Source organism: Schistocerca gregaria, chromosome X (assembly GCF_023897955.1).
Source record: "Schistocerca gregaria isolate iqSchGreg1 chromosome X, iqSchGreg1.2, whole genome shotgun sequence".
In the NCBI taxonomy this organism is placed as follows: Eukaryota; Metazoa; Arthropoda; class Insecta; order Orthoptera; family Acrididae; genus Schistocerca; species Schistocerca gregaria.
In genome coordinates, this window is record NC_064931.1 from 829,232,215 (window position 1) to 829,253,983 (window position 21,769).

General features: G+C 42.5%; 1 protein-coding gene across 1 annotated transcript in view; it reads left to right on the forward strand.

The window, feature by feature from the left end:
• Positions 1–21,769, forward strand: part of LOC126298556 (uncharacterized) — a 902,811-nt gene that overhangs the window by 589,264 nt on the left and 291,778 nt on the right. The window contains exon 5 of the mRNA XM_049989913.1: positions 20,729–20,981. Coding sequence (XP_049845870.1) covers positions 20,729–20,981 — 253 coding nt within the window. The remainder of the gene's footprint in view (positions 1–20,728; positions 20,982–21,769) is intronic.

Genomic DNA, 21,769 nt, shown 5'->3' on the forward strand with positions numbered 1-21,769 from the left:
AGATTTATATGAACACAACGCACACCAGCGATGAGAAGGTAGAAGTTCGACTCTCGTGGGATGGTCAAGAGAAGAGGGGATAAATGACTGGCGTCCATTTTCCTAGTTTTTTCAGTTGTTTATTGTCAGCTCTAGCAAGCGGACGATTTACGTTTCCCCGAGCATATGCACTGTGGGCTAGTGCAGTAGAGTCAAAGTCAGTTTTGTCTTACTTTCTGAATAGCATCATGCTTAGCTGATTGCTGCACTGTAGTTCGGTTTTGCACAGGTCTTGGAAAAAGAATGAATCTTGCGAATACAAAAGATAGGGTTTATTTAAAAAAAGGCGAACTAATGGTCTTATCTTCGTAATGAACAAAGTTACAAGAAAGGTAATCATGCTGGTTATGTCCTCTTTGTAGCTAAACAACATTTGTCTGTTACATATTTTTTTTTTTATTTTGCTCGCGGACAAAATGTCATTTCGGATGGTCATCATAAATGAGACACTCTTTATATTTTCACCGGACACGTTTAAGTTTATTTTACTCAATACAAGGCGTATAAAAGTTTAAAAAATTGTGAAATTGTAATTTACAATAAATGTTTTGACCAGAACCATGGCCATACCTAACAATTCAAAAACAGCACACTAATGTCAAAAGTAAGTAAGTAAATGTTTGTCAGTTATAGTTCCATTGATTACTTGAACGATTTTTATCGAAATTATGAGGAACGAGTCAGTTTACAGCATATGTATACATGGTTAGTTTCAGTGGATGAATACGTGCTGGTCGTTTAAAAGTTTCTGAATGTCACAATGGACTAAGCTTTACATTAAGGACTACATCATCTTTCAGTCTATTCGTGTAACTGGGCTTAAAACTACGTATTTTTATATACTAACGGTTCTTAAACAAATAGTCCTCTACGGAATAGTAGAGTTTTCAGAAGAAATAATTATAAGTTATATTAAAAACTTGCTTTACTATCTGTCAGAATTTTTTTAGATTTAGCAACTAGTCAAAAACTATTTGTTGATGCAGACTGTGCTCGATTCTGAGCCACGGAGGCCTTTGGTAATGAGTAATAAAGTGTCGTTTGCTATTGTTATATGGGCATCACTAGTCTTCTTTGGTGGATTATTTGTGATGAATTTCATTATCGAATAAACGAGGAGATTTCAGAAGAGTAAATTAGAGACGTTGTCCCAGTCTAAGACCATTGCTCAAAAACAGAGACTAACTGTCAAAAGAGGGCACATGAGCTAGGCTTGCTGCAGGCACAGGTCTTCTGTGGTACGGATAACAGGTACATCAATACTGTGGGAGTGAATTTGTGAGGCAACTGGAAACGTTCGCCAAAGTTGAAGTACGTGTTACAGGACGATTCTTGTGGACAGAACACATAAGTTTCTCACAGAATCACAGTAAAATTCTAACGGTATATGGACTAAATGCAATGTCGTGTCCAGTGCTGCACAGACGAGGATGATGGTGATCAGAAAAGAAGGCCATCAACGCCGACCATCGTGAGACTGATTCGTAAAGTTGCAGATTTTCCGACGGTGGGGACGTTCACACGTGTATTCCCTAATGGCTCCATGACCAAGGAGCGGATTTCTACATCTACACAGATACTCCACAGCCACCGTACGCTGCGGATCGCACGGTACCCTGTACCACTATTTGTCATTTTCTTTCCTGTTACACTCACAAAGAGAGCGAGGGAAAGCGACTATCTAAATGCCTCCGTGTGAGCCCGAATTTCTCGTATCTTCGATGACCTTACGCGCAATGTTTGTTGGCGGAAGTAGAATCGTTCGGAAGTCATCTTCAAATGCCGCTTCTTCAAATTTTCTCAATAGTGTTTCTCGAAATAAACGCCGCCATCCCTCCATGGATTTCCCTTTGAGTTCCCGAAGCATCTCAATAATAGTTACGCGTTGTTCGAAACTACCGCCAACAAATCTAGCAGCTCGCCTCTGAATTACTTCGATGCCTTCCTTCAACCCGTCCAGGTACGAGTCCCGAACACTAGAGCAGTTCTCAGGAATAGGCCACACCAGCATCCTATATGCGGTCTCCTTTACAGGCGAAGTACTCTTTCGTAAAATTCTCCCAGTAATTCGAAGTCGAGCATTCGCCCTTCCTACGACAGTTCTCAAATGCTCGTTCCACCAGAGACTGCTTGTCAACGTTACTTGAAATCATCAAGCAGGACACTGGTAATACTGTATTTGAACATGACAGGTTTGGTCTTTCTACTCATCCGCATTAACTTATATTTTTCCACATTTTAGGCATTTCATCGTACTAAGTGTAAATTTTGTCTAAGTCGTCTTGCACCTTCCTACAGTCACGTTACCGTACACCACAGCATCATCGGCAAACAACCGTAGATTTCTACCCACCCTGTCCGCTAAATCATTTATGTATATAGAAAACAACAACGGACCTATCACACTTCACTGGGGCACTCCTGACGATACTCGTGTCACTGATAAACACTCGCCGTCGAGGACAATATACTAGGTTCTATAACTTAAGAAGTCTTCAAGCCACTCACATATTTGTGAATCTAGTCTATACGCTCGTACCTTCGTTAACAGCCTGTGAAAGGGCGCTTTGTCAAATTTTTTTCGAATATTCGTGGACATAAGCTTCTCGGTCTCAAGAACATTTATTATATGCGAACTGAGAATATGTTCAAGGATTCTGCTGCAAACCGATATTAGGGGTACGGGCCTATAATTTTGCAGGTTCGTTCTCTTACCCTTCTGATATGCAGGAGTCACCTGAGCTTTATTCCAGTCCATTGGGACTTCGTGCTGGGCGAGAGATTCGCCGTGAAATCAAGCGACGTAAGGGACTAATGCCGTAGAGTATGCTTTATAAAACCGAACTGGAAGTCTGTCCAGATCTAATGACTTGTTTGCTTTCAACACTTTCAGTTGTTTCTCTGTGCCAGGGATGCTTATTACTACATCGTTCAAACGACATCATCGTGGAACTGAACTACTGGTGGAACGATCCGACAGTTGTTTACAATGAGTGACAAATGATGAAAGTCACTTGGAAGTACAATGCAGCATTCAACAAAAGTTATTGGCTTGCCCTAATAATTTTTTCCTTATTTTTTGAAGTCCTCTCGTACACATTCTGAAGGTGTAGATAAAATGCCTAATTCCTTGAAGAGGTACCTAGATGGCGACTGCAAGTGAAGACCACTGCTCGCATTTGGCTAATCAGTTCTTTTTTCCAATCTAAGTGATGAGTTAAAAATGGTTAAAATAGCTCTGAGCACTATGGGACTTAACATCTGAGGTTATCAGTCCCCTAGAACTTAGAACTACTTACACCTAACTAACCTAAGGACATCACACACATCCATGCCAAAGGCAGAATTCGAACCTGCCACCGTAGCGGTCGCGCGGTTCCAAACTGAAGCGCCTAGAACCTTTCGGCCACCAAGGCCGGATAAGTGATGAGTTACCCCATAAAATTATTTCATACGATATTATTGAGTGGAAATATGGAAAATATGTTATCAAGATGTCTCGTTCGTTTCCAAGGTTAGCAGTTCTACGAAAAACAAAAGTAGCTTAATTTAACTGTTTGAGGGGCTATGTAATTGGGTACATTAATATACAGTTAGTGGAGTGAAATATGACGGCGGCTGTATTCTGTGGAAACTACATATTTATTAATACAGAAACATGTTTTATTTATCAAATTTGTAAAACAATCCTAGACCACATCCCCTCCCTCGTAACAATGACAAATTTACCTTAATATTAGTTTGTGAATATTTCCTGAAATAACGGCTGCACAGTTAAAAGCAGTATTGTATTAAAAGGCTACACTACCCCATCGAAAATAAATGAAGAAAATACTTAATGAAAGTAGAGGCTTCTGTCCTTAAATGAATAAATTCGTCCAGTATACAACCACTAAAACGGCCAAAGTACACAAGGTGACTTTAGCTGTTGACTAATCTGACGTTAATAGACCTGATCAGCACATTGTCAATGATACGCTCAGAGGTAGAAAACGTTGCTTTACCTACAAATTCCTCACGTCTAGAAATTTGAATCCAAGTTATATTCCGCTGTACGTACAATGAAAATATCAAGCTGAGTTGATTTAAAACGATCATAGCCCTCGTCATATCAACAGTACTATAACGTCTGACATCCCCTCGTTGCTGTGGCGCGGCTATCGAAAGCGTCGCTTCTCTCAGTTCATTAAATTCGTTGGAGATATTTAAAAAAATTCTGAACGATTTGTGCTGGAAGCTGATCAGAAAATAAACAGGCAGAACGTATCATATAAGTATGTTGGGATAATTCTCAAAGTTACCTTGCAGCTTACACATTCGTAATAGTTCATAGAGTGGTTGTCTGCGCCTGACCCATGCAGTATGATTCGTAACGATACGCAAATAATTTACTCAGGCTAGTTTCAGGACTGGAGCAAACGAAAATTCGAATGCATAGGCCACACTTAAAACACTTTTAGCTCTTGCGTTGTACAGTGACTGCAGGTTTAACTATAGGTGACTAACAACAATACAAAGATAAATCCAAACTACAACTTCGCAACACACGCAGTGTGAAATTTCTGGAAATCTGTTGAACAAGTATTTCTGTGTAAATGTCAGCTAATGAACACGATTTACTAATATACAAGTGGACAGGTTATGGTGCTGAGAATAATTCGTATATCTGTTATAATAACTACAAGGTAGTTTTCCTTTAACTTTCTGAAACAAATTGGCAGCTTTAATTGCAGTCGTGAACTTCGTGCATTACCGTACTCGCGCTTCTCTCACATATTCATTTCGACAAAAAGACAATTAGACAAACGCTAAATTACTATTCCGCAGTTCGTATGTATGTTTGGCTTCTTGCTCTCTGTTGTCGCGGTAATGACGGCGTACGCCCGCGTGAGGAATTTTTATTCATCACAGAACACCATCTGCTTTTCCACATGTACTCATTGCTCTCCCATTTTTAATCGTTGCGTTCTTTGCAGAGCAGCTGTTTCGCTGTGAAACAACGGCCATTAGGAAGTCCAGAATTATTGTCTGAATAGCTGGCTGGCTGCAGTTTGCTTTCATTTTCGGGAAGCGTCACACGGATACGCTGCGGTGTATACAGTATACAGACGCAGCTTTCTGCCACTAGTACAGGAGGATTTCACTGGTCTTGCATAACGGGTATTCTGCTCCATTGACAGTACGACAGGCGATAATTCGTACGTAATTTAAATTTTTTAGCAGACGTAAAGCGTATACACTTTTCCCGTTTTAATTAGTTTAACCGTCTCAGATGAGGAGACAACCCATTAATTTGTAGGACAGGAAATGAATAAAGTAATGCGATACAGGGGCAAGTGGTAGGCAGCCGCGGCCGATACTGGTATGCAGATGTGCCACGCACAGCCTTTGTTCCTCTGTTGCATTACGGCCAACACGCTGCTCCATATTCAACTGTTTTAGTGCACTGTTGACGTCACCTGGCAATAAATTAATGGTTCTCTTTCTCACTATATTCCTCATGTAAAATACGGGATCAGACTTCTGATACAGCTACCGTAGGCGGAACCGTTCCCCTTACCTCTAATAATCGCAGCGGAAATGAACAGATTTACGCCCTCATAGTACTGTCTACCGCTGATGTACGGAATATGTCCATAATATGCATCAAAAGAGTCGTCGGAGATTCTCTTTATGTAATACAACGTATCTAAATTTAGCTTCCGATTGTAAATATTTATCACGAAAAGTGTATTAATTATTTAGCGAACGTTGTCAGTGACGAATTATGTACTCAGTTATACATGGCTGAAACTGTCACAAAGTTGCATTCACGTATCCTTATAGTGACGTGTATTACACACGCAGCGAATGTCGCCAACGGAAGACTCATAAGTCGGACTACAGTACAGGTCAGTCTCTTGTCAAAATTAGTATTTCACATTCACATAAGATGGCTTCGCCAACTCACAGTTGCATACCATTTTGTCACCACAAGCAGAATACCGGAGCATAAACCAGAAAGTCTTTGCCTTAGGAATAACTTATTTTGGTAACAACAATCTGCCTCACTGACTGTCATTAGTTGGAGTAAATTATCGTTTTCTTTAGTAATCACCCGAACTGCGCAGTTTCAACTGTGTAGCCATTTTAAAGTGAAGATAGCATAAACCGTCAGCCGAACATACGTACCTGGGTTAGTCCAGGAGTTCGTCTATCCAAATTAGTTGCAACTGTCGAGGGTTGGCCGAGCGTTAAGTGTTTCCTCAGTAGCAGCGATGTACTCCAGTAAGAAATAACTAATATTCTTCTACGGAGTGTGACTTTAGGAGCTGTACGTTAAATTAACTGTACTGGGATTTAAATCATAGACCGTCGAAAAACTTCACGTCAGTTACCACACATGTTAGTCCGTGAAATGCGCGCTAGAGGTAGATGATACAGCGCAAATATGGAATAAATAGTAAAAATTCCAAACATTTTAACATTAAGTAACGACTTGTCATTAAGAGGTTATATACTAACACATTATTGAAGCTGAACATTTAATGTGCCTATAAATTTTCTGTACACAGTTCAAATGATTGTAGATGGGACCCGGTAGATATTATTCTGAATAGGAAATCGTGCCCGAAACCAGATACAATGAAATTACATGTTAAGCGTGATTTGGATTTCCGCCCCAGATATGTTGTACAAGTATGTAATATAATGCAACTTAAACAACACTTGTCTGACTATATTATTACAATATAATGCACCATTTAAGAACATATCTTAATTATATTTCTAATCGTGTATTATCCGCACAAGCAGCTTGTCGTGGAATTGCGTACTTCACTGATATCGTCTCAGATATATGACTGTATTTGTGATTTCCTGTCAGAGAGGTCACAATTTGTAGTAACTGACAGAAAGTCATCGAGTAAAACAGAAGTGATGTCTGGCGTTCCCCGAGGTATTTTTATAGGCCTTCTGCTGTTTCTTTTGTATATAATATATTTAGGAAACAACCGTCTTAGGTTGTTTGCAGATGGTGGTGGTTGTTGGGATATTTAAGGGGGACTAAACAGCTAAGGTCATCAGTCTCCCGTTTGCAGATGATTCTCTCGTTTATCGCCTAGTAAAGTCAATACAAGATCAAAACAAATTTCAAAACGACTTTGAAAGATATCTGTATGGTGTGAAAATTGGCAATTTACCCTAAATAATGAGATGTGTGAAGTCATCCACATTAGTCCTGGAGTGAATCCGTTAAACTTCGGTTGCACGATGAATCAGTCAAATCTAAAGGCCCTAAATTCAACTAAATACCTCGGAATTACAATTACCGACAACCTAAATTGGAAAGAACATATACGATATGTTGTGGGGAAGGCGAACCAAACACTGTGTTTTATTGGCAGAACGCTTAGAAAATGTAACAGATCAGATAAAGCACGGTTTAAGCAGAGTTTGAAAGACTTATTGATAGGCAACTCCTTCTACTCCATAGATGAGCATCTTAACAGAGACTGTTAACCCAGCTTAACTAAAAATATCTGTTAGATTTCAGTTCTGACAACATTTTGTCACAACAGTCGAGATTAGGTATTTTGTGTATAATAAATTTATTAATAGGGCATAACAGTGTTTCATTCTGACAGTGTATTAATTCCATAAATATTAGCTGTTCCAGTTTACTGCATTCTATTAACCTATTTCGACTATCTCCTGACAAATGATTAGGGTAGTAAATATATTATATTCAAATGTTTTGTGTTTTTATGTTATACTTTCGGACATGTTCCACACCCACGAGAATCATCTCATTTTTTGTGTCTACGGAACGAAAAGTGAATCTAATCTAATCTACTAAAGAGACTGCCTACTCTACACTTGACCCTCCCCTTCTGGAGAACAGCTGCCCAGTCTGGGATCCTTACCTGATAGGATTAACGGAGTACATCGAAAAAGTTCAAAGAAGAGCAGCAAGTTTTGTATTATCGCGAAATAGATGAGAGAGTATCACTGATGTGATACAGGATTTGCGGTGGACGCATCAAAACGAAGATTTTTTTCGTTGTGGCGGAATCTTCTCATGAAATGTCAATCACCAGCTTTCTCTCCCGAATGAGAAAATATTTTGTTGATGACGACTTACATAGGGAAGAAAGAACATCATTATAAAATAAAGGAAATTAGAGCTCGCACGAGAAGATATAGGTGTTCATTTTTTCCGCGCGCTGTTCGAGACTGTAATAACAGAGAATTATTGTGAAAGTGGTTTGACCAACTCTCTGCCAGGCTCTTAAGTGTGATTTTGGGAGTATCCATGTAGATATAGATGTAGATGTAGATAGATGTAATCTATACGTAAAGAAAGCATCATATAACTTCCTTTCACGAAGACAAATCTAGTGACAATTACATTTTGTGATTATAGGTATCCGGACGCCTATTAGTGGATATTAATAAGGGATATATCCACCCTTTGCCTTTATGACAGCTTGAACTCTGCTGAAGACACTTTCAATGATGCGTCAGAATGTCTGTGGAGGAATAGCAGCTCTCTCTTCACCAAAAGCCAAAACCAGCAGTCGCTGGGGTCTGGAGTCGAGGTTCTAACTCATCCCAAAGGTGTTCCATCCGGTTCGTGTCGGGACTCTGGACAAGCCAGGCAATTTCAGGAATGTTACTGTTCACAAACCATTGCCTCACAGATGCTGCTTTGTAGCAGGTTGCACTGCCATGCTGATACAGTCACCGTCTCCCAGCTGTACTTCTACTGTACGCAGTATATAATGCTTCAAAATGTGTTCATATCCTTCCACATTCAGCGTTTTCTTAAGCGTAATAAGGGGGACACGCCGAACTACGAAAAACATTCCAGTACCGTCATACCACCTCCTCCACACTTCACTGTTTGCGCTACACAAGATGGCAGGTAATGTTCTACAGGCATTCGACAAACGCAAAACCGTTCCATCTGATTGGCAGAAGGTCTAGCGTGATTCAACACTCAAACTCACACGTTTCCAGTCACCCGCTGTCCAACGACCAGGTTCGATTCCCGGCCTGGATGGGGATTTTCTCTGCCCGGGGACTGGGTGCTTGTGTTGTCCTCATCATTTCATCCTCATTATTCGTGACAGTGGCTAGACTGGACTATGGAAGAAATTGTACTGTGAAAAATTTGGCGCTTTGTACGGGCGCTGATGACCGCGCAGTTGAGCGCCCCACAAGCCAAACATCATCATCAACTGTCCAACGGCACCGCTGTTTACACCACCACAAGCGCAGCTTATCATTGCCTACAGAAATATGTGCTCGACCACTGTATCCCTTGCTTTTTAACTTCCTATGGCCAGTTTTTGTGCTAGTTGAACTGTTGCCAGCACTTTGGAGCTCACGAGTGATTTCTTCCGCTGATTTCGTGCGTTATTTTACAACACAGCCCGTGGAACTCAACGTACTCCGCAAGGCATGCAGCAACTTCTCTGGTGAGCACGATCTCCGTACTTGTGATGTGAAGAGAAGTGACTTTGGCGACTCATCGACCGACAACTCTTTACAGAGCTACGTGAAGGGGTCAAATAGGGGAGGAATAACGTATCCTAGGACAGCATTCGCCATCTTTACGATCGACTGGATGCGAGAGTCAGCGCCTGCTGCTCATAGAGGCTGCACCATGAACTAATATGGATGCTTCGGCATGGGTCGATACCTGGTTCAAAAATGGCTCTGGGCACTATGGGACTTAACTGCTGTGTTCATCAGTCCCCTAGAACGTAGAACTACTTAAACCTAACTAACCTAAGGACATCACACACATCCATGCCCGAGGCAGGATTCGCACCTGCGACCGTAGCGGTCACGCGGTTCCAGACTGTAGCGCATAGAACCGCTCGGCCCCTCCGGCCGGCTCCAGGTAACTTTCTTGATCTGTAAATGTAATCACTTCATTTACTCCATATGCACTGTTCCAACAATAAATCTTGAGTGAATTGGAAACATCTAAAATGGTGTACTAATCTTTTTTTTCTGGTTCAAATGGTTCAAATGGCTCTGAGCACTATGGGACTTAACTTCTGAGGTCATCCGTCCCCTAGAACTTAGTACTACTTAAACCTAACTAAACTAAAGACATCACACACATCCATGCCCGAGGCAGGATTCGAACCTGCGACCGTAGCGTTCGCGCGGTTCCAGACTGTAGCGCCTAGAACCGCTCGGCCACTGTCATGGATGGGATGAGGAAAATCTAAACAGGCCACAAAGAATATTGTTTACAAAACACTCGTTCGACTCGCCCTAGAATGTGGCTGAAGTGTGTAGGACACATAACAGAGAGGAATAACATGGGATACTCAGCCAACACGAGCAAGGGCAACACAAATACTTACGGGTTTGATTAACCCACGAGAAAGCGGCACGGAGACGCTGGAAAACATCAACTAGCAGACGCTTCAAGATAAAACATTCACTAACGCTCTAAAGCCTACATACAGTGTTTCAAGATCCAGTATTAACTAACGAATCTAGGAATATACTACAACCTCTTTAAGTATTACGCCCATAGGGGTTACGATGACAAAATTAGAGTAATTACAGCGCGCAGGGGTCACTTAGGTATTCATTCATCCCGCTCTCCTTACGCGAATGGAACAGATATGTGTTTCATTGGAAACTACCTCTGCTATGCACTTCACAGTGGCTTGCAGTGAATACGTGTAGATGACCTAGTGAATCTTTCAATACGTTCCTGATATTCGCACACGTATAGATACCTGTATACGTGCCAGAATTAATACTCTCGGAGGGTACCAAGGGACGTGATACAATGGGTAACACATGGGACTCCTGTTTAGATGGAGCGGGTACAAATCCCCACTCGCCCCCTAAATCATTCATGCAAATATCGAGATGGATGACGTACTAACATGAAATCGGACTCGCATTCGGAAGTACCGAATTGCAAATTCCCTTCCGGACATCCGGGTTTAGGTTCCCGTGGTTTCCCGAAAACCAGTTGCGTCAAATTCAGGGATGGTTCTTTCGAAAACGACACTGGTAATTTTCTTCTTCAACCCAAGACTGTGCTCCGTCTCTAACAAAATAATCTACTACGGTACTTTAATCCCTTGTCTTCCTTCCGATTTTCTTTAAGAAGACCACGATCAGTTACTTTCTCAATCCCTGTGCAGTCCAAGTTTGTACTCTGGCTATAATGACGTAGAAGACGACTGAACAGTAAACACTAACCTTCCTGTATTTGTAAGCGTCCCTATTTTAACAACCTTGTCCTTTTCACCACTGTTAGTAAAGCGATCGATCTCAACTAGAAATTTCACCTCTTTGTCATCCATTCATTTACAGTTATTGACACATACATGTTTGTACTCTTCTGTCTTTTTGCTACTGATAATATTAAAAGCGAACACAATGAACACGCCCTCCATCACAGCTTGTTGCTGAAAATTAATTCAAATTGATAGAGGTCTCTTCAGTTATGTCAGTCTCGCAGCTAGTTTTTAATGCAGTATTACTGTATTACGTTGCTGCGATAACGCAACATCTGCCTACAAATCATAAATGCGAAACAAAGGTCTATTCTGATAATTTTCCTCTCGAAGTGTAATTGGGAACACAGAGAACATTGCGAATGATATCAATAAAAAATTCTGTTATTCGCAGTTTCTGAAGAATCACACTACAGAAATTTCGAGTAATCTCCACATCTTGTATGATAGTGTCGATTAAGATCAATTGCTCTGTCATTTGTCTGGAAAAACACTGCAAATGAAAAACTGTGACTCACCCTTTGTGGAGTAGTATTGAGAAAACTCTAAAAATCCTAGATTAAATAATGTCAACAGTCGCCTACAGCTACGGACGGCAGTAGTGTAAATAAGTTCGATAATACGGTTACACTCAGTATGTTGATTTACGGCAGTGGTCGGGCGCTTCTATCCAGATGAAAAACTCCAATTCACTGCGAGAAAACTGTGAAATTTCTGCTAACACGATCAGACTGAATGGAATTTTTAAACAGTTTTCCATACATAAGGACGCGAATAGCAAGATGACTTTAAGTTTCATCTAGACGCACTCTTCATAGAGCAAACTGCACAACAAGGTTAAAGGATCACTTCCTCGAAACCGTGTAATTGTCTTCCATTGCGAGGCAGAGTTTTGAAATTTGGCTCATCGCTCCGTAATGACGCAGAAGCTTGGCACCCTGTGACGTCTCTCTTGAGCTTCATACAGCAAGGCGTCGACACACACAAAGAAATGGCCAGAGGTCAGAATCTCAAGATGGTTTGCTGATAGCACACTAGCATCAAATTTCACCATAATTCTGCCCATCGCCACCGTAGATGAGTTACACGATAGGAGTGGATCATGGAGAACAAATGCAGATTTATATGTAGACCCCTGTTCTTGGGGCGTTCATTCACATACTTTTTGTGTCGCTTCTGAACAGCGGTGTGTGTCTGAAATGTTTCCCTTGGCCACTCTGTCGCTGTTCTGAATCTATCGCAAAGGCGTCAAGAGAAGGGGTGATATGTGGGAAGGTGTGTGACGACCTTCCCATCCAGCATCATGTGACACGTCGACGGTGGCGCTGGGCAGAATTGGAATTTTTTTTTTCGAACCTGCGACCGTAGCGGTCGCGCGGTTCCAGACCGTAGCGCCTAGAACCGCTCGGCCACTCTGGCCGGCTCCATACTACCGCTTCCCAAAATATGGAAAGCAAAGAGCTTGCAGTAGAAGAGAAATGTTTCACAGCACCGAAGATCAAGAATTGTTCATAGCTCTTAAGGTAAGCGTTTTAGAGCCCATGTTTACTTGACTTTCTTGTTTCGAATGGTCATTCGTGTCATATCCCTGAATATTGACCATCACTTCTGTAATACCCTGTATGCAGCTTGTGGCCAATAGAGTCCCGGTTCAGGCGAATTTAATGGCCAATATATCAACGTAAGTTAACTATCGTTCTCCTCAAACCACTGTAGCAGGATTATGGCCTTGACACGGGCAGCTATACTGCTGGAAAATTCGTGGTAAGGTCTTATGGGAGCAAACCGCTGAGGCCTTCGGTCCGTAAGCTTACGCACTACTTAATCTAACTTAACCTGACTTACGCTAAGGACAACACACACAGCCATGCACGACGGAGGACTCGAACCTCCGACGGGGGGGAGCCACGCGGATCGTTACAAGGCGCCCAGACCGCGTGGCTACCGATCGCGACTATAGTGTTGGAATACGCCATCGTCGTCGGTAAAGACATCCACCATGAATGGACGTAGGTGGACCGCAATAATGTTCTTATCTGTCATGGTTCCTTCCATTACTGCCACAGGTCCTGTGGAGGCCCAGGTGAATTTATTCCATACATAACATTGCCCCACCGGCCCTCGTCCGTAGCGCGGCGCATGTTTAAGCAGCCTTGCGTATCCGGACAAGACTATCGACTTGGGGTAACAAGAAACGTGATTTTTCTGATCAGACGACACGTTTCCACTGGTCTACGGTCCACTCTCCATACTTCTATGTCCACTGAATCGTAGTTCACGATATCGTTCGTTCGGCAAGGAAAACATACAGCCCTTTTGCTGCCGAGTACCGTGTTCGTCAGTTTGCACTGAACGTTGTGCTCAGAAACAGTTGTCATTGGACCAACATTTTACTCTGTCGTGAGATCTGCCACAGATCTCCTTCTATCCTGCTTTATGGAGTGCGTAAGAATCCGACCTCCATGATGTGTGATGTAGCGTGGACGTCGATCGCCTTGTCGCCTAATCCTGGTTTCACATTCATTCAAACATTCACAGCGCCAGCGCGTTAACAGCCAATCAGCTTCGCCGTTTCCGGGATGCACGCTCGCAGGTGCGGTCCATGACGATCTATGCTGTGTCCAAAACTCTTACGTTAGTGGATTTCGCTATTTGCAGTCCGTGTCATCACTAGAATAATTTCCCAGTCGTCTCTTCTTCGCTTGTATATTTGCCTCGACGCTCCAAGTACCCGCAAAGGCACCAAGTAGCACTCAGTCCCACGGTGGGCAGTGATCATAAAGCTTTAGCTAATCGGTCTCTCTCTCTCTCTCTCTCTCTCTCTCTCTCTCTCTCTCTCTCTCTCTCTGTGTGTGTGTGTGTGTGTGTGTGTGTGTGTGTGTGTGTGTGTGTGTGTGTGTGTTCGTTCGCGTGTGTGTGCATTTCAGCTAATCTGCTCACGTCCTTCATTTCGTGAACCGTTTGAGATATCTTTTCACTATTATGAAATGTTAAAAAGTGGTCACTAAATGACGTACAATTTCTTCTTAGCTACATTAATTACAGAGATATCAATATCAACTTCGCTTTCTCGAGTATAGCAATTTCTAATACAGTTATCGTAGTCCTAAAAAAGAGATGAATCCATAGGCCTTTCACTCTTAAAAACCTATTAGTAGTTTAGGAGAAGTTACTATATTTGGAAATTCCATGCGTTTTGAACATGAAACCGATTTCTGTGCTATCCGGAAGCTCCTGTTGTTATACGAAACTGTCGCACCTGGCTGATGGGGCGTTCCAGCTTGGCGCAACTCACAGAGTTTAAGCACAAAAGCGGAAGTGTGGAGAAAATTTTATTTGAGAACTGATGCCAGTCACATACACTGCGGGCCCCAAAGAACAAAAGTGATACCAATCACATCAGGCTACATCTGGCTGGACCTACACGCCAACTGGAAGGGCCGGCCGGTGTAGCCGAGCTGTTCTAGGCGCTACAGTCTGGAACCGCGCGATCGCTACAGTCGCAGGTTCGAATCCTGCCTCGGGCATGGATATGTGTGATGTCCTTAGGTTAGTTAGGTGTAAGTAGTTCTAAGTTCTAGGGGACTGATGACCTCAGAAGTTAAGTTCCATAGTGCTCAGAGCCATCTGAACCATCCGACTGGAAGTCAACAGAAGTGGCATCTAAGTAACGTTCACCAGGTAACTACGGTAATAGCTTTCTTCTTGTTTCTGTCAGAGCTCTGAAAGAAAGACATAGGCCAAAAATGGAATAGATTTGTAGAACATGTACTGAGATACAAAGATTGTTAAATAAAAACTTCGCGTCATGAATTTAATGTCACGATACACGTTTGCATCGGATATAAAATCACGAACGTTCGAATAAGATAGCAGTCCGGGCGGGAAGACGTGCCGGTCCCCGGCACCAATCCGCCCGGCGGATTAGTTTCGAGGTCCGCTGTGCCGACCAGCCTCTGGATGGTTTTTAAGACGAATGCTGGCTCGTTCTCCTGATTCCGCCTCAGTTACACTATGTCGGCGACTGCTGCGCAAACACTTTCTCCACGTACTCGTACACCGTAATTATCCTACCACGCTAACATTGGGGCTACACTCATCTGGTGTGAGACGTTCCCGGAGGGGAGGGGGGGGGGGGGAGGGGGGGGGGGCGGGCACTGGGTGCCGAACCGCACAATAACCCTGGCTTCGGTGTGGGCGGCGGAGGTGTGAGTGGACTGCTGTAACCTGTTGTGGGGTTGTAAACAAATGAGGGCTACGGCGGGGACGAAGTCTCTCCGTCGTTTGTAGGTCCCCAGTTCCATACTGTACAATAGAAGATATTAGTCGGGCTCGTGTTTAAAAGAGACAAATCTTAAAATCTAAGTATTGTAATTTCCCCAATCTAATAATCCTATTTTCAAGAGTGAAACGCCATTGAATTCGATTTTTTTGGAATTACAGTATTACTAACAGAAATTACTATATTTCTATTTGAAAAAGCGAAGCTGATACTGATATCTATGTAATTAATACAGCTATGAAAGGACGCTATAAATAATATTGTTAGGACTTCTCTCAATTCGTCTGGTGATAACAAAATTGTGATATCTTAAAGGATTCTGGAAATATTTGCGGTGAACTGCTCACCTGAACCTCCCTCTACTAAACCTGGTGTTTCTCCTTAGAGCCGTTAGGTGTATTTTCTCTGGTGCTTCGGCAGATATTTGCAGTTTCGTTTCTGCGTTGTGTTGCTGTAGTCAACCCAAACTATCGCAGCTCGCCACGTCTTTCATGCGACGAAAGCGGCGGTTTGTTTCCCATTACAAACAAAATTATTTTTAAAGCAGAATTTTACGTGACAACCCAATAGAGCGCCCCCAAATTAGTCTAGTCCGACGTCTGTTTTATCGATAATTATTAACAGGGATAGTAATCCATGTAGAATAAACAACAATCCAGCTCGGAACTGCATGCTTGGCGGCAGCATTCGGCGCCTGCTGGAGTACTGGTTTTTCGCGGAGTTTTGCTGTCCCTGTTATTAGCTATCGACAAAAAAATCTCGCACTACACTAATCTGGGACCACTCTATCGAATGGGTACCTACGATTCTTCTTTAACAATCATTTTGTTTGTAACTGGAAACAAACCGCCTTTTCCGTCGATACTGGGAGACGGATGAAAGGCGTGATGAGCACTATTTTTTTGTGCTGACCGCAGCTACATAATGCCAAAGCGGAGTTACAAATATCTAGAGAAGCACCGGAGAAAATGAGAAAATGCGCTTCAGGACTGTTAAGAAAGACACGCTGCATATACATTGTGGCGATTTGCAGGACTCTAATTGAGCATTTATTTCTGTTGAAGAATTTCCTGATGACAATTAACAAAGCAACAGAAAACTTGGAGATACTTGTAGGATTTGGCAATAGCTTGTGAATGACATAAGTTTTCCTGTGTAATGAAGCAGTATGTTACTCATATGCCACCATCTGAATTAATGAAACTTTGAATGCAGAGTGTGTGAAGCATCATTATGGAAAATTGATCCAGGCCACTCCTTTTAGGGCAGAGACGGAAAACGTCTCTGATGCTATTCAGCAAATGACTACTGCAAAATTAGACTTGCTACATATGGTATATTTTTTTCAATTTTGTGCTGATATAACGAATCATATTTTATGCAGGCGTAGAGTAAATTTCTAAATTATATTTACTGAAGTTCGTCTTGAGCGTGCTTCATGATCGCACTCGCAGTATTTGTGGTTTTTGTTAGTGGAAGTAAAATCTTCAGGTTGATAAACCTGCGTCATTTACCTTCTTCAGGAGTGTTCTGGGCTGCTGAGTTCTTTTCAGCCATTTGATGACACCAGCGGACTTCAGAAGAGGATATCACCAAAACGACCGAAACGCTGCTTTTGTACAAATGTAAAATGATGGGGGTCTTATGGCCTCAAGGATTTTAGTGATAGTATATAGTTCGCTAGAGGAAAGTTCAGTTTACTCCTTTGAAGACATGTGAATTAACGATTTTTTGTTGACAACTCAATTGTACATTTTGCTTTCAGCATATTAACGCGGGTGGATGCATCCACGAGACAATGAGAAGGTATCCCCATATTTTTTTGTGTGCTTTCAGTGCCTTATAAAATGAATACTCAGCAATGTTTCCTAATCCGTCGTTCTATGATGACTTTCGAAAACCCACTTTCCTAAACAATATACACAAAACAACTTTATAAATAGGTATAGTTCAGGTTTAAAGTGACCGAACGACTTCTCCGGTACAAGGACTGTAGAAATAGAAAGAAGTGTGAAATTTGATTCTCAAACTGCACATTCTCATTATTACATATTGCTGAGGTTCAAAATATTCAAGTAACGGGAATACTGGCACGGGAGTAGTATTTCAACTGCTTTATTAGCCAGTCGACGCAATTAATTGTTATCGACGGTAAAGGTTTGCACATTATTGATCACCCATTTCACAGACTACAAAGGACTTCTAACTTTGTTACGGCGTCACAAAACTGTCTACGATTCACCTTTTCCAGCACAAACGACTTCCCCGCACCTCTTGAAAAGGCGAAAGCTCAGCTGGAGAAACGGTTGATCTCTCACCGCTCGTATATTTTAAAATTTCAGGCTTGAGTGGGTCGGTGCTAGCTGTATGCTGGGGACTTGGCTATAGAGCGAGAGGGCCGCCTAAGGCCGAAGAATGGGGACCTCGCCACGGGGCGTTACTCTGATAACCTCGCGAGACAAACTGGCCCTCTTCCTAAACATCCCGAGACGGATGCCAAACTGCTTTGGCACCATCGGATTCCCAGTGGGATTTTCACAGTTCTCTTCCAGGGCAACATTTCCCTTCCGAGAAGAGGTTTTTACTTGGTTGTTTCTATACAGTTGAAGCGATCACTACGGACGAGGGTGGCAGAATACTCTGCCTCCGTTTCGAGTTTATATCTCTTCGGTATGGGCTGTTCACTTTGCTTTGCTGCTAACCAGCATTTTACGCAGAAAATTATTCACTAATGAGAGGTACGAGAAGTGTCTCATGGAAACCTATTTTTAACTTTTACGTAATATAAGCAATTTTCATACACTAATAGTACCCAATATGTTATTAGCAAATTAGAATTCGATGAATGAAAGTTCGTCTGACGCCTTTTGCTGTTTATTATAGTCCATTGAAAGACCCGTGATCGGTTTTACATCTTGAATACGCCCTCAGGTGCAGTTCTGTATAAAAGAATTACAGTATTTTTATAATAAAAACCATAAATGAATTTTTTTAATCTTAAAAATCTTTCACTACAAATACTGTTCTGTATATGCATTGTTAAACGCCGTTGTATTAAATGAACTTTAAAAAACTTGTGCGACGAATACAATATTACATGGACTGTTCATAGTCAATTTTCATATTCATTACTTGCAAATCATCATTTCAAGTTTAATAAGAATTGCGATGTTCCAAGGTGCAGCTATAAACGAAAGTGAGTAACCTCTCAACGGTTGCTGTTAAACACCGGTGGTGGATGCATCGATTAGTTAGACAAAAATGCGTGCACAGACCGGCCCACCGAGAATGTAATGGATCCGGAAAATAATTTTTAGTTCGATATGACATTTTTAGCAGCTTATGTACGACTGTTTAGTTTCTACAACATATTTTATCAATGATACTACACTGTAAATACTTTCAAGTTAATGTAAACTATAAGTCAAGGAAAGAAATATTGAAGCATGAAAGAAGAAAAAGGTTTCATAAACTAATTCAACAAAAATAACGAATTAACTTGGGAGTGACGGCATCTCAATATGCTGCGATAAACGACATTTTTTAACTGCACTTAATCGGTATGTTGTTTTTTGATGTTTTCGGTGTTCTTTTTTGATTCTCCTGTGGCAGTACAAATAGTACTATGTAATGCTGGATGACCCAGAAGTCTCTCCCTCATCATAAACATTCATAAGGCATAAATTATGACACAGACAAATACTTTTTATATTGAATCGCATGTGACATATTCAAGCCTTTGTGTACATACATGGTGTTACTTTGTTTGTTACAGGGCTCAGTGAACTAACAACGGCGGAATCCGACACCATTTGCAAACAACATGTACTCAGACCAGAAGAAAGCCCAATGTTTCCTCTGGTATCACGAGACATAGTCACCAAAACCAGCCCAGAGAAAATTCCAGATGGCATACCACAGACATTAAAAGCATCAAGATGTGGTACGAGAAGTTTAAGAAAAGAGGGAGCGACTGTGATCTCCCTACAACAGGCAGGGCTGGACCTGGTGCAGACATTTCAGACAGTGGGAGACGCCTTCGTGAGAAGTCCCAAGAAGTAGGTATGCACATCGTCACGTGAGTTGAAGATTCCGAAGACATCAGTGCACCCTGCATAAACAACTTCTTTCCCGTGCATACGAGACACTTTGGGTTTTCTCCTGGTTCGAGTACTATTCTTTGCAAATGGTGTCCGATTCTGCCGTTGTTACGTCGCTGGACCCTGTAACGAACAAAGTAACAGAAATGAAACTTCCTGGCAGATTAAAACTGTGTGCCGGGTCGAGACTCGAACTCGGGACCTTTGCCTTTCGCGGGCAAGCACTTGCGGGCTAGCACTTGCCCGCGAAAGGCAACGGTATCGAGTTCGAGTCTCGGCCCAGCACACAGTTTTAATCTGCCACGAAGTTTCATATCAGCGCACACTCCGCTACAGAGTTAAAAAACTCCGTCCGCAGCTCGTGGTCATGCAGCAGCGTTCTCGCTTCCCGCGCCCGGGTTCCCGGGTTCGATTCCCGGCGGAGTCAGGGATTTTCTCTGCCTCGTGATGACTGGGTGTTGTGTGATGTCCTTAGGTTAGTTAGGTTTAAGTAGTTCTAAGTTCTAGGGGACTGATGACCATAGATGTTAAGTCCCATAGTGCTCAGAGCCATTTGAACCATTGAAAAATCTCATTCTGGAAAGTAACAGAAAGTATGTATGTCACACGCAATTCGAGATAAAAAATATTTTGACCGCGAATCATAGTTCATGCCTTACGAATGTTTGTTGTCAGGGAAAGACTTCTGGGACACTTGGTATATCTTCATAGTAAAAGGACTGTCGAGTAAAATATTTGAACATATTGTGCACAATTTAGAGTTTAGCTAGCAGATTCTAAATGTCGAGATTTTTATTTTAGATGTAATGAACTTAAGAAATGTAGTTTTTCGTTACATATTTCATCTTTTGAAATAGAGATTCTTTGGTTTGTTACACATTATCACGACTACAAATGTCCGAGGTTTGAGCTGAGAGCACGGAGATCTAGTACCTGTGCACGAGCCGAGTGTAACAGCTGCTGCTCGGAAGTACCTTTGCGAGTGCGTGCGTGTGTGTGTCTAAGTGGACTAGCAGTGTGAGCAGGTGGTGGTGGTGCGGCCGCAGGCTCCGACGCGGCGGCGCCAGCGTCCGCGTCGGCGGAGACGCGCAACCTGAGCCTGCAGAGCACGTGCCACCTGGCGCTGGAAGCCTGCCAGCGCAACGCCTCGTGCCGCGCCAAGCTGCAGCCCGTGCTCGCCGCCTGCGACCCCGCGCCCGGCCGCTGCCACCGACACAGCTGCATGGACAAGCTGCAGGACTTCTACCGACAGAAGGACCTGCTGCCCTTCACGCTCGAGATAGCCTTCTGCCTCTGCAAGTAAGTCGGCGCTGCTTCACAGTCGGGGGGTACACCCCTATTACCTATCATGAGCGTCGTTCAATAAGTAACGCAACACTTCTCTTACGGTAAACTGGTTGGTTTATTTCGAGATTCCAATATGCTATATTATTCCCCACTCTTTTGGCTACAAATTCCTGTTTTTCGGCATAATCTCCGATGAGAGCGACAGGGAGGGCCTCAACACCCGCACAGTATCACTGGACGACATCGGAGACATCGTCTACATCTACACCTGCATCTACATCTTGAGTACCTCAATCGGTTCTCCCTTCTATTCCAGTCTCGTATTGTTCGTAGAAAGAAAGATTGTCGGTATGCCTCTGTGTGGAATCAAATCTCTCTCATTTTATCCTAATGGTCTCTTCGCGAGATTTACGTAGGAGGGAGCAATATGCTGCTTGACTCCTCAGTGAAGGTATGTTTTCGAAACTTCAACAAAAATCCGTACCGAGCTACTGACCGTCTCTCCTGCAGTCTTCCGCTGGAGTTTATCTATCATCTCCGCAACGCTTTCGCGATCACTAAATGATCGTCTAACGAAGCGCGCTGCTCTCCGTTGGATCTCCTCTATCTCTTCTATCAACCCTATCTGGTACGGATCCGACACTGCTGAGCAGTATTCGAGCAGTGGGTGAACAAGTGTACTGTAACCTACTTCCCTTGTTTTCGGATTATATTTCCTTAGGATTCTTCCAATGAATCTCAGTCTGGCATCTGCTTTACCGACCATCAATTTTATATGATCATTCCATTTTAAATCACTC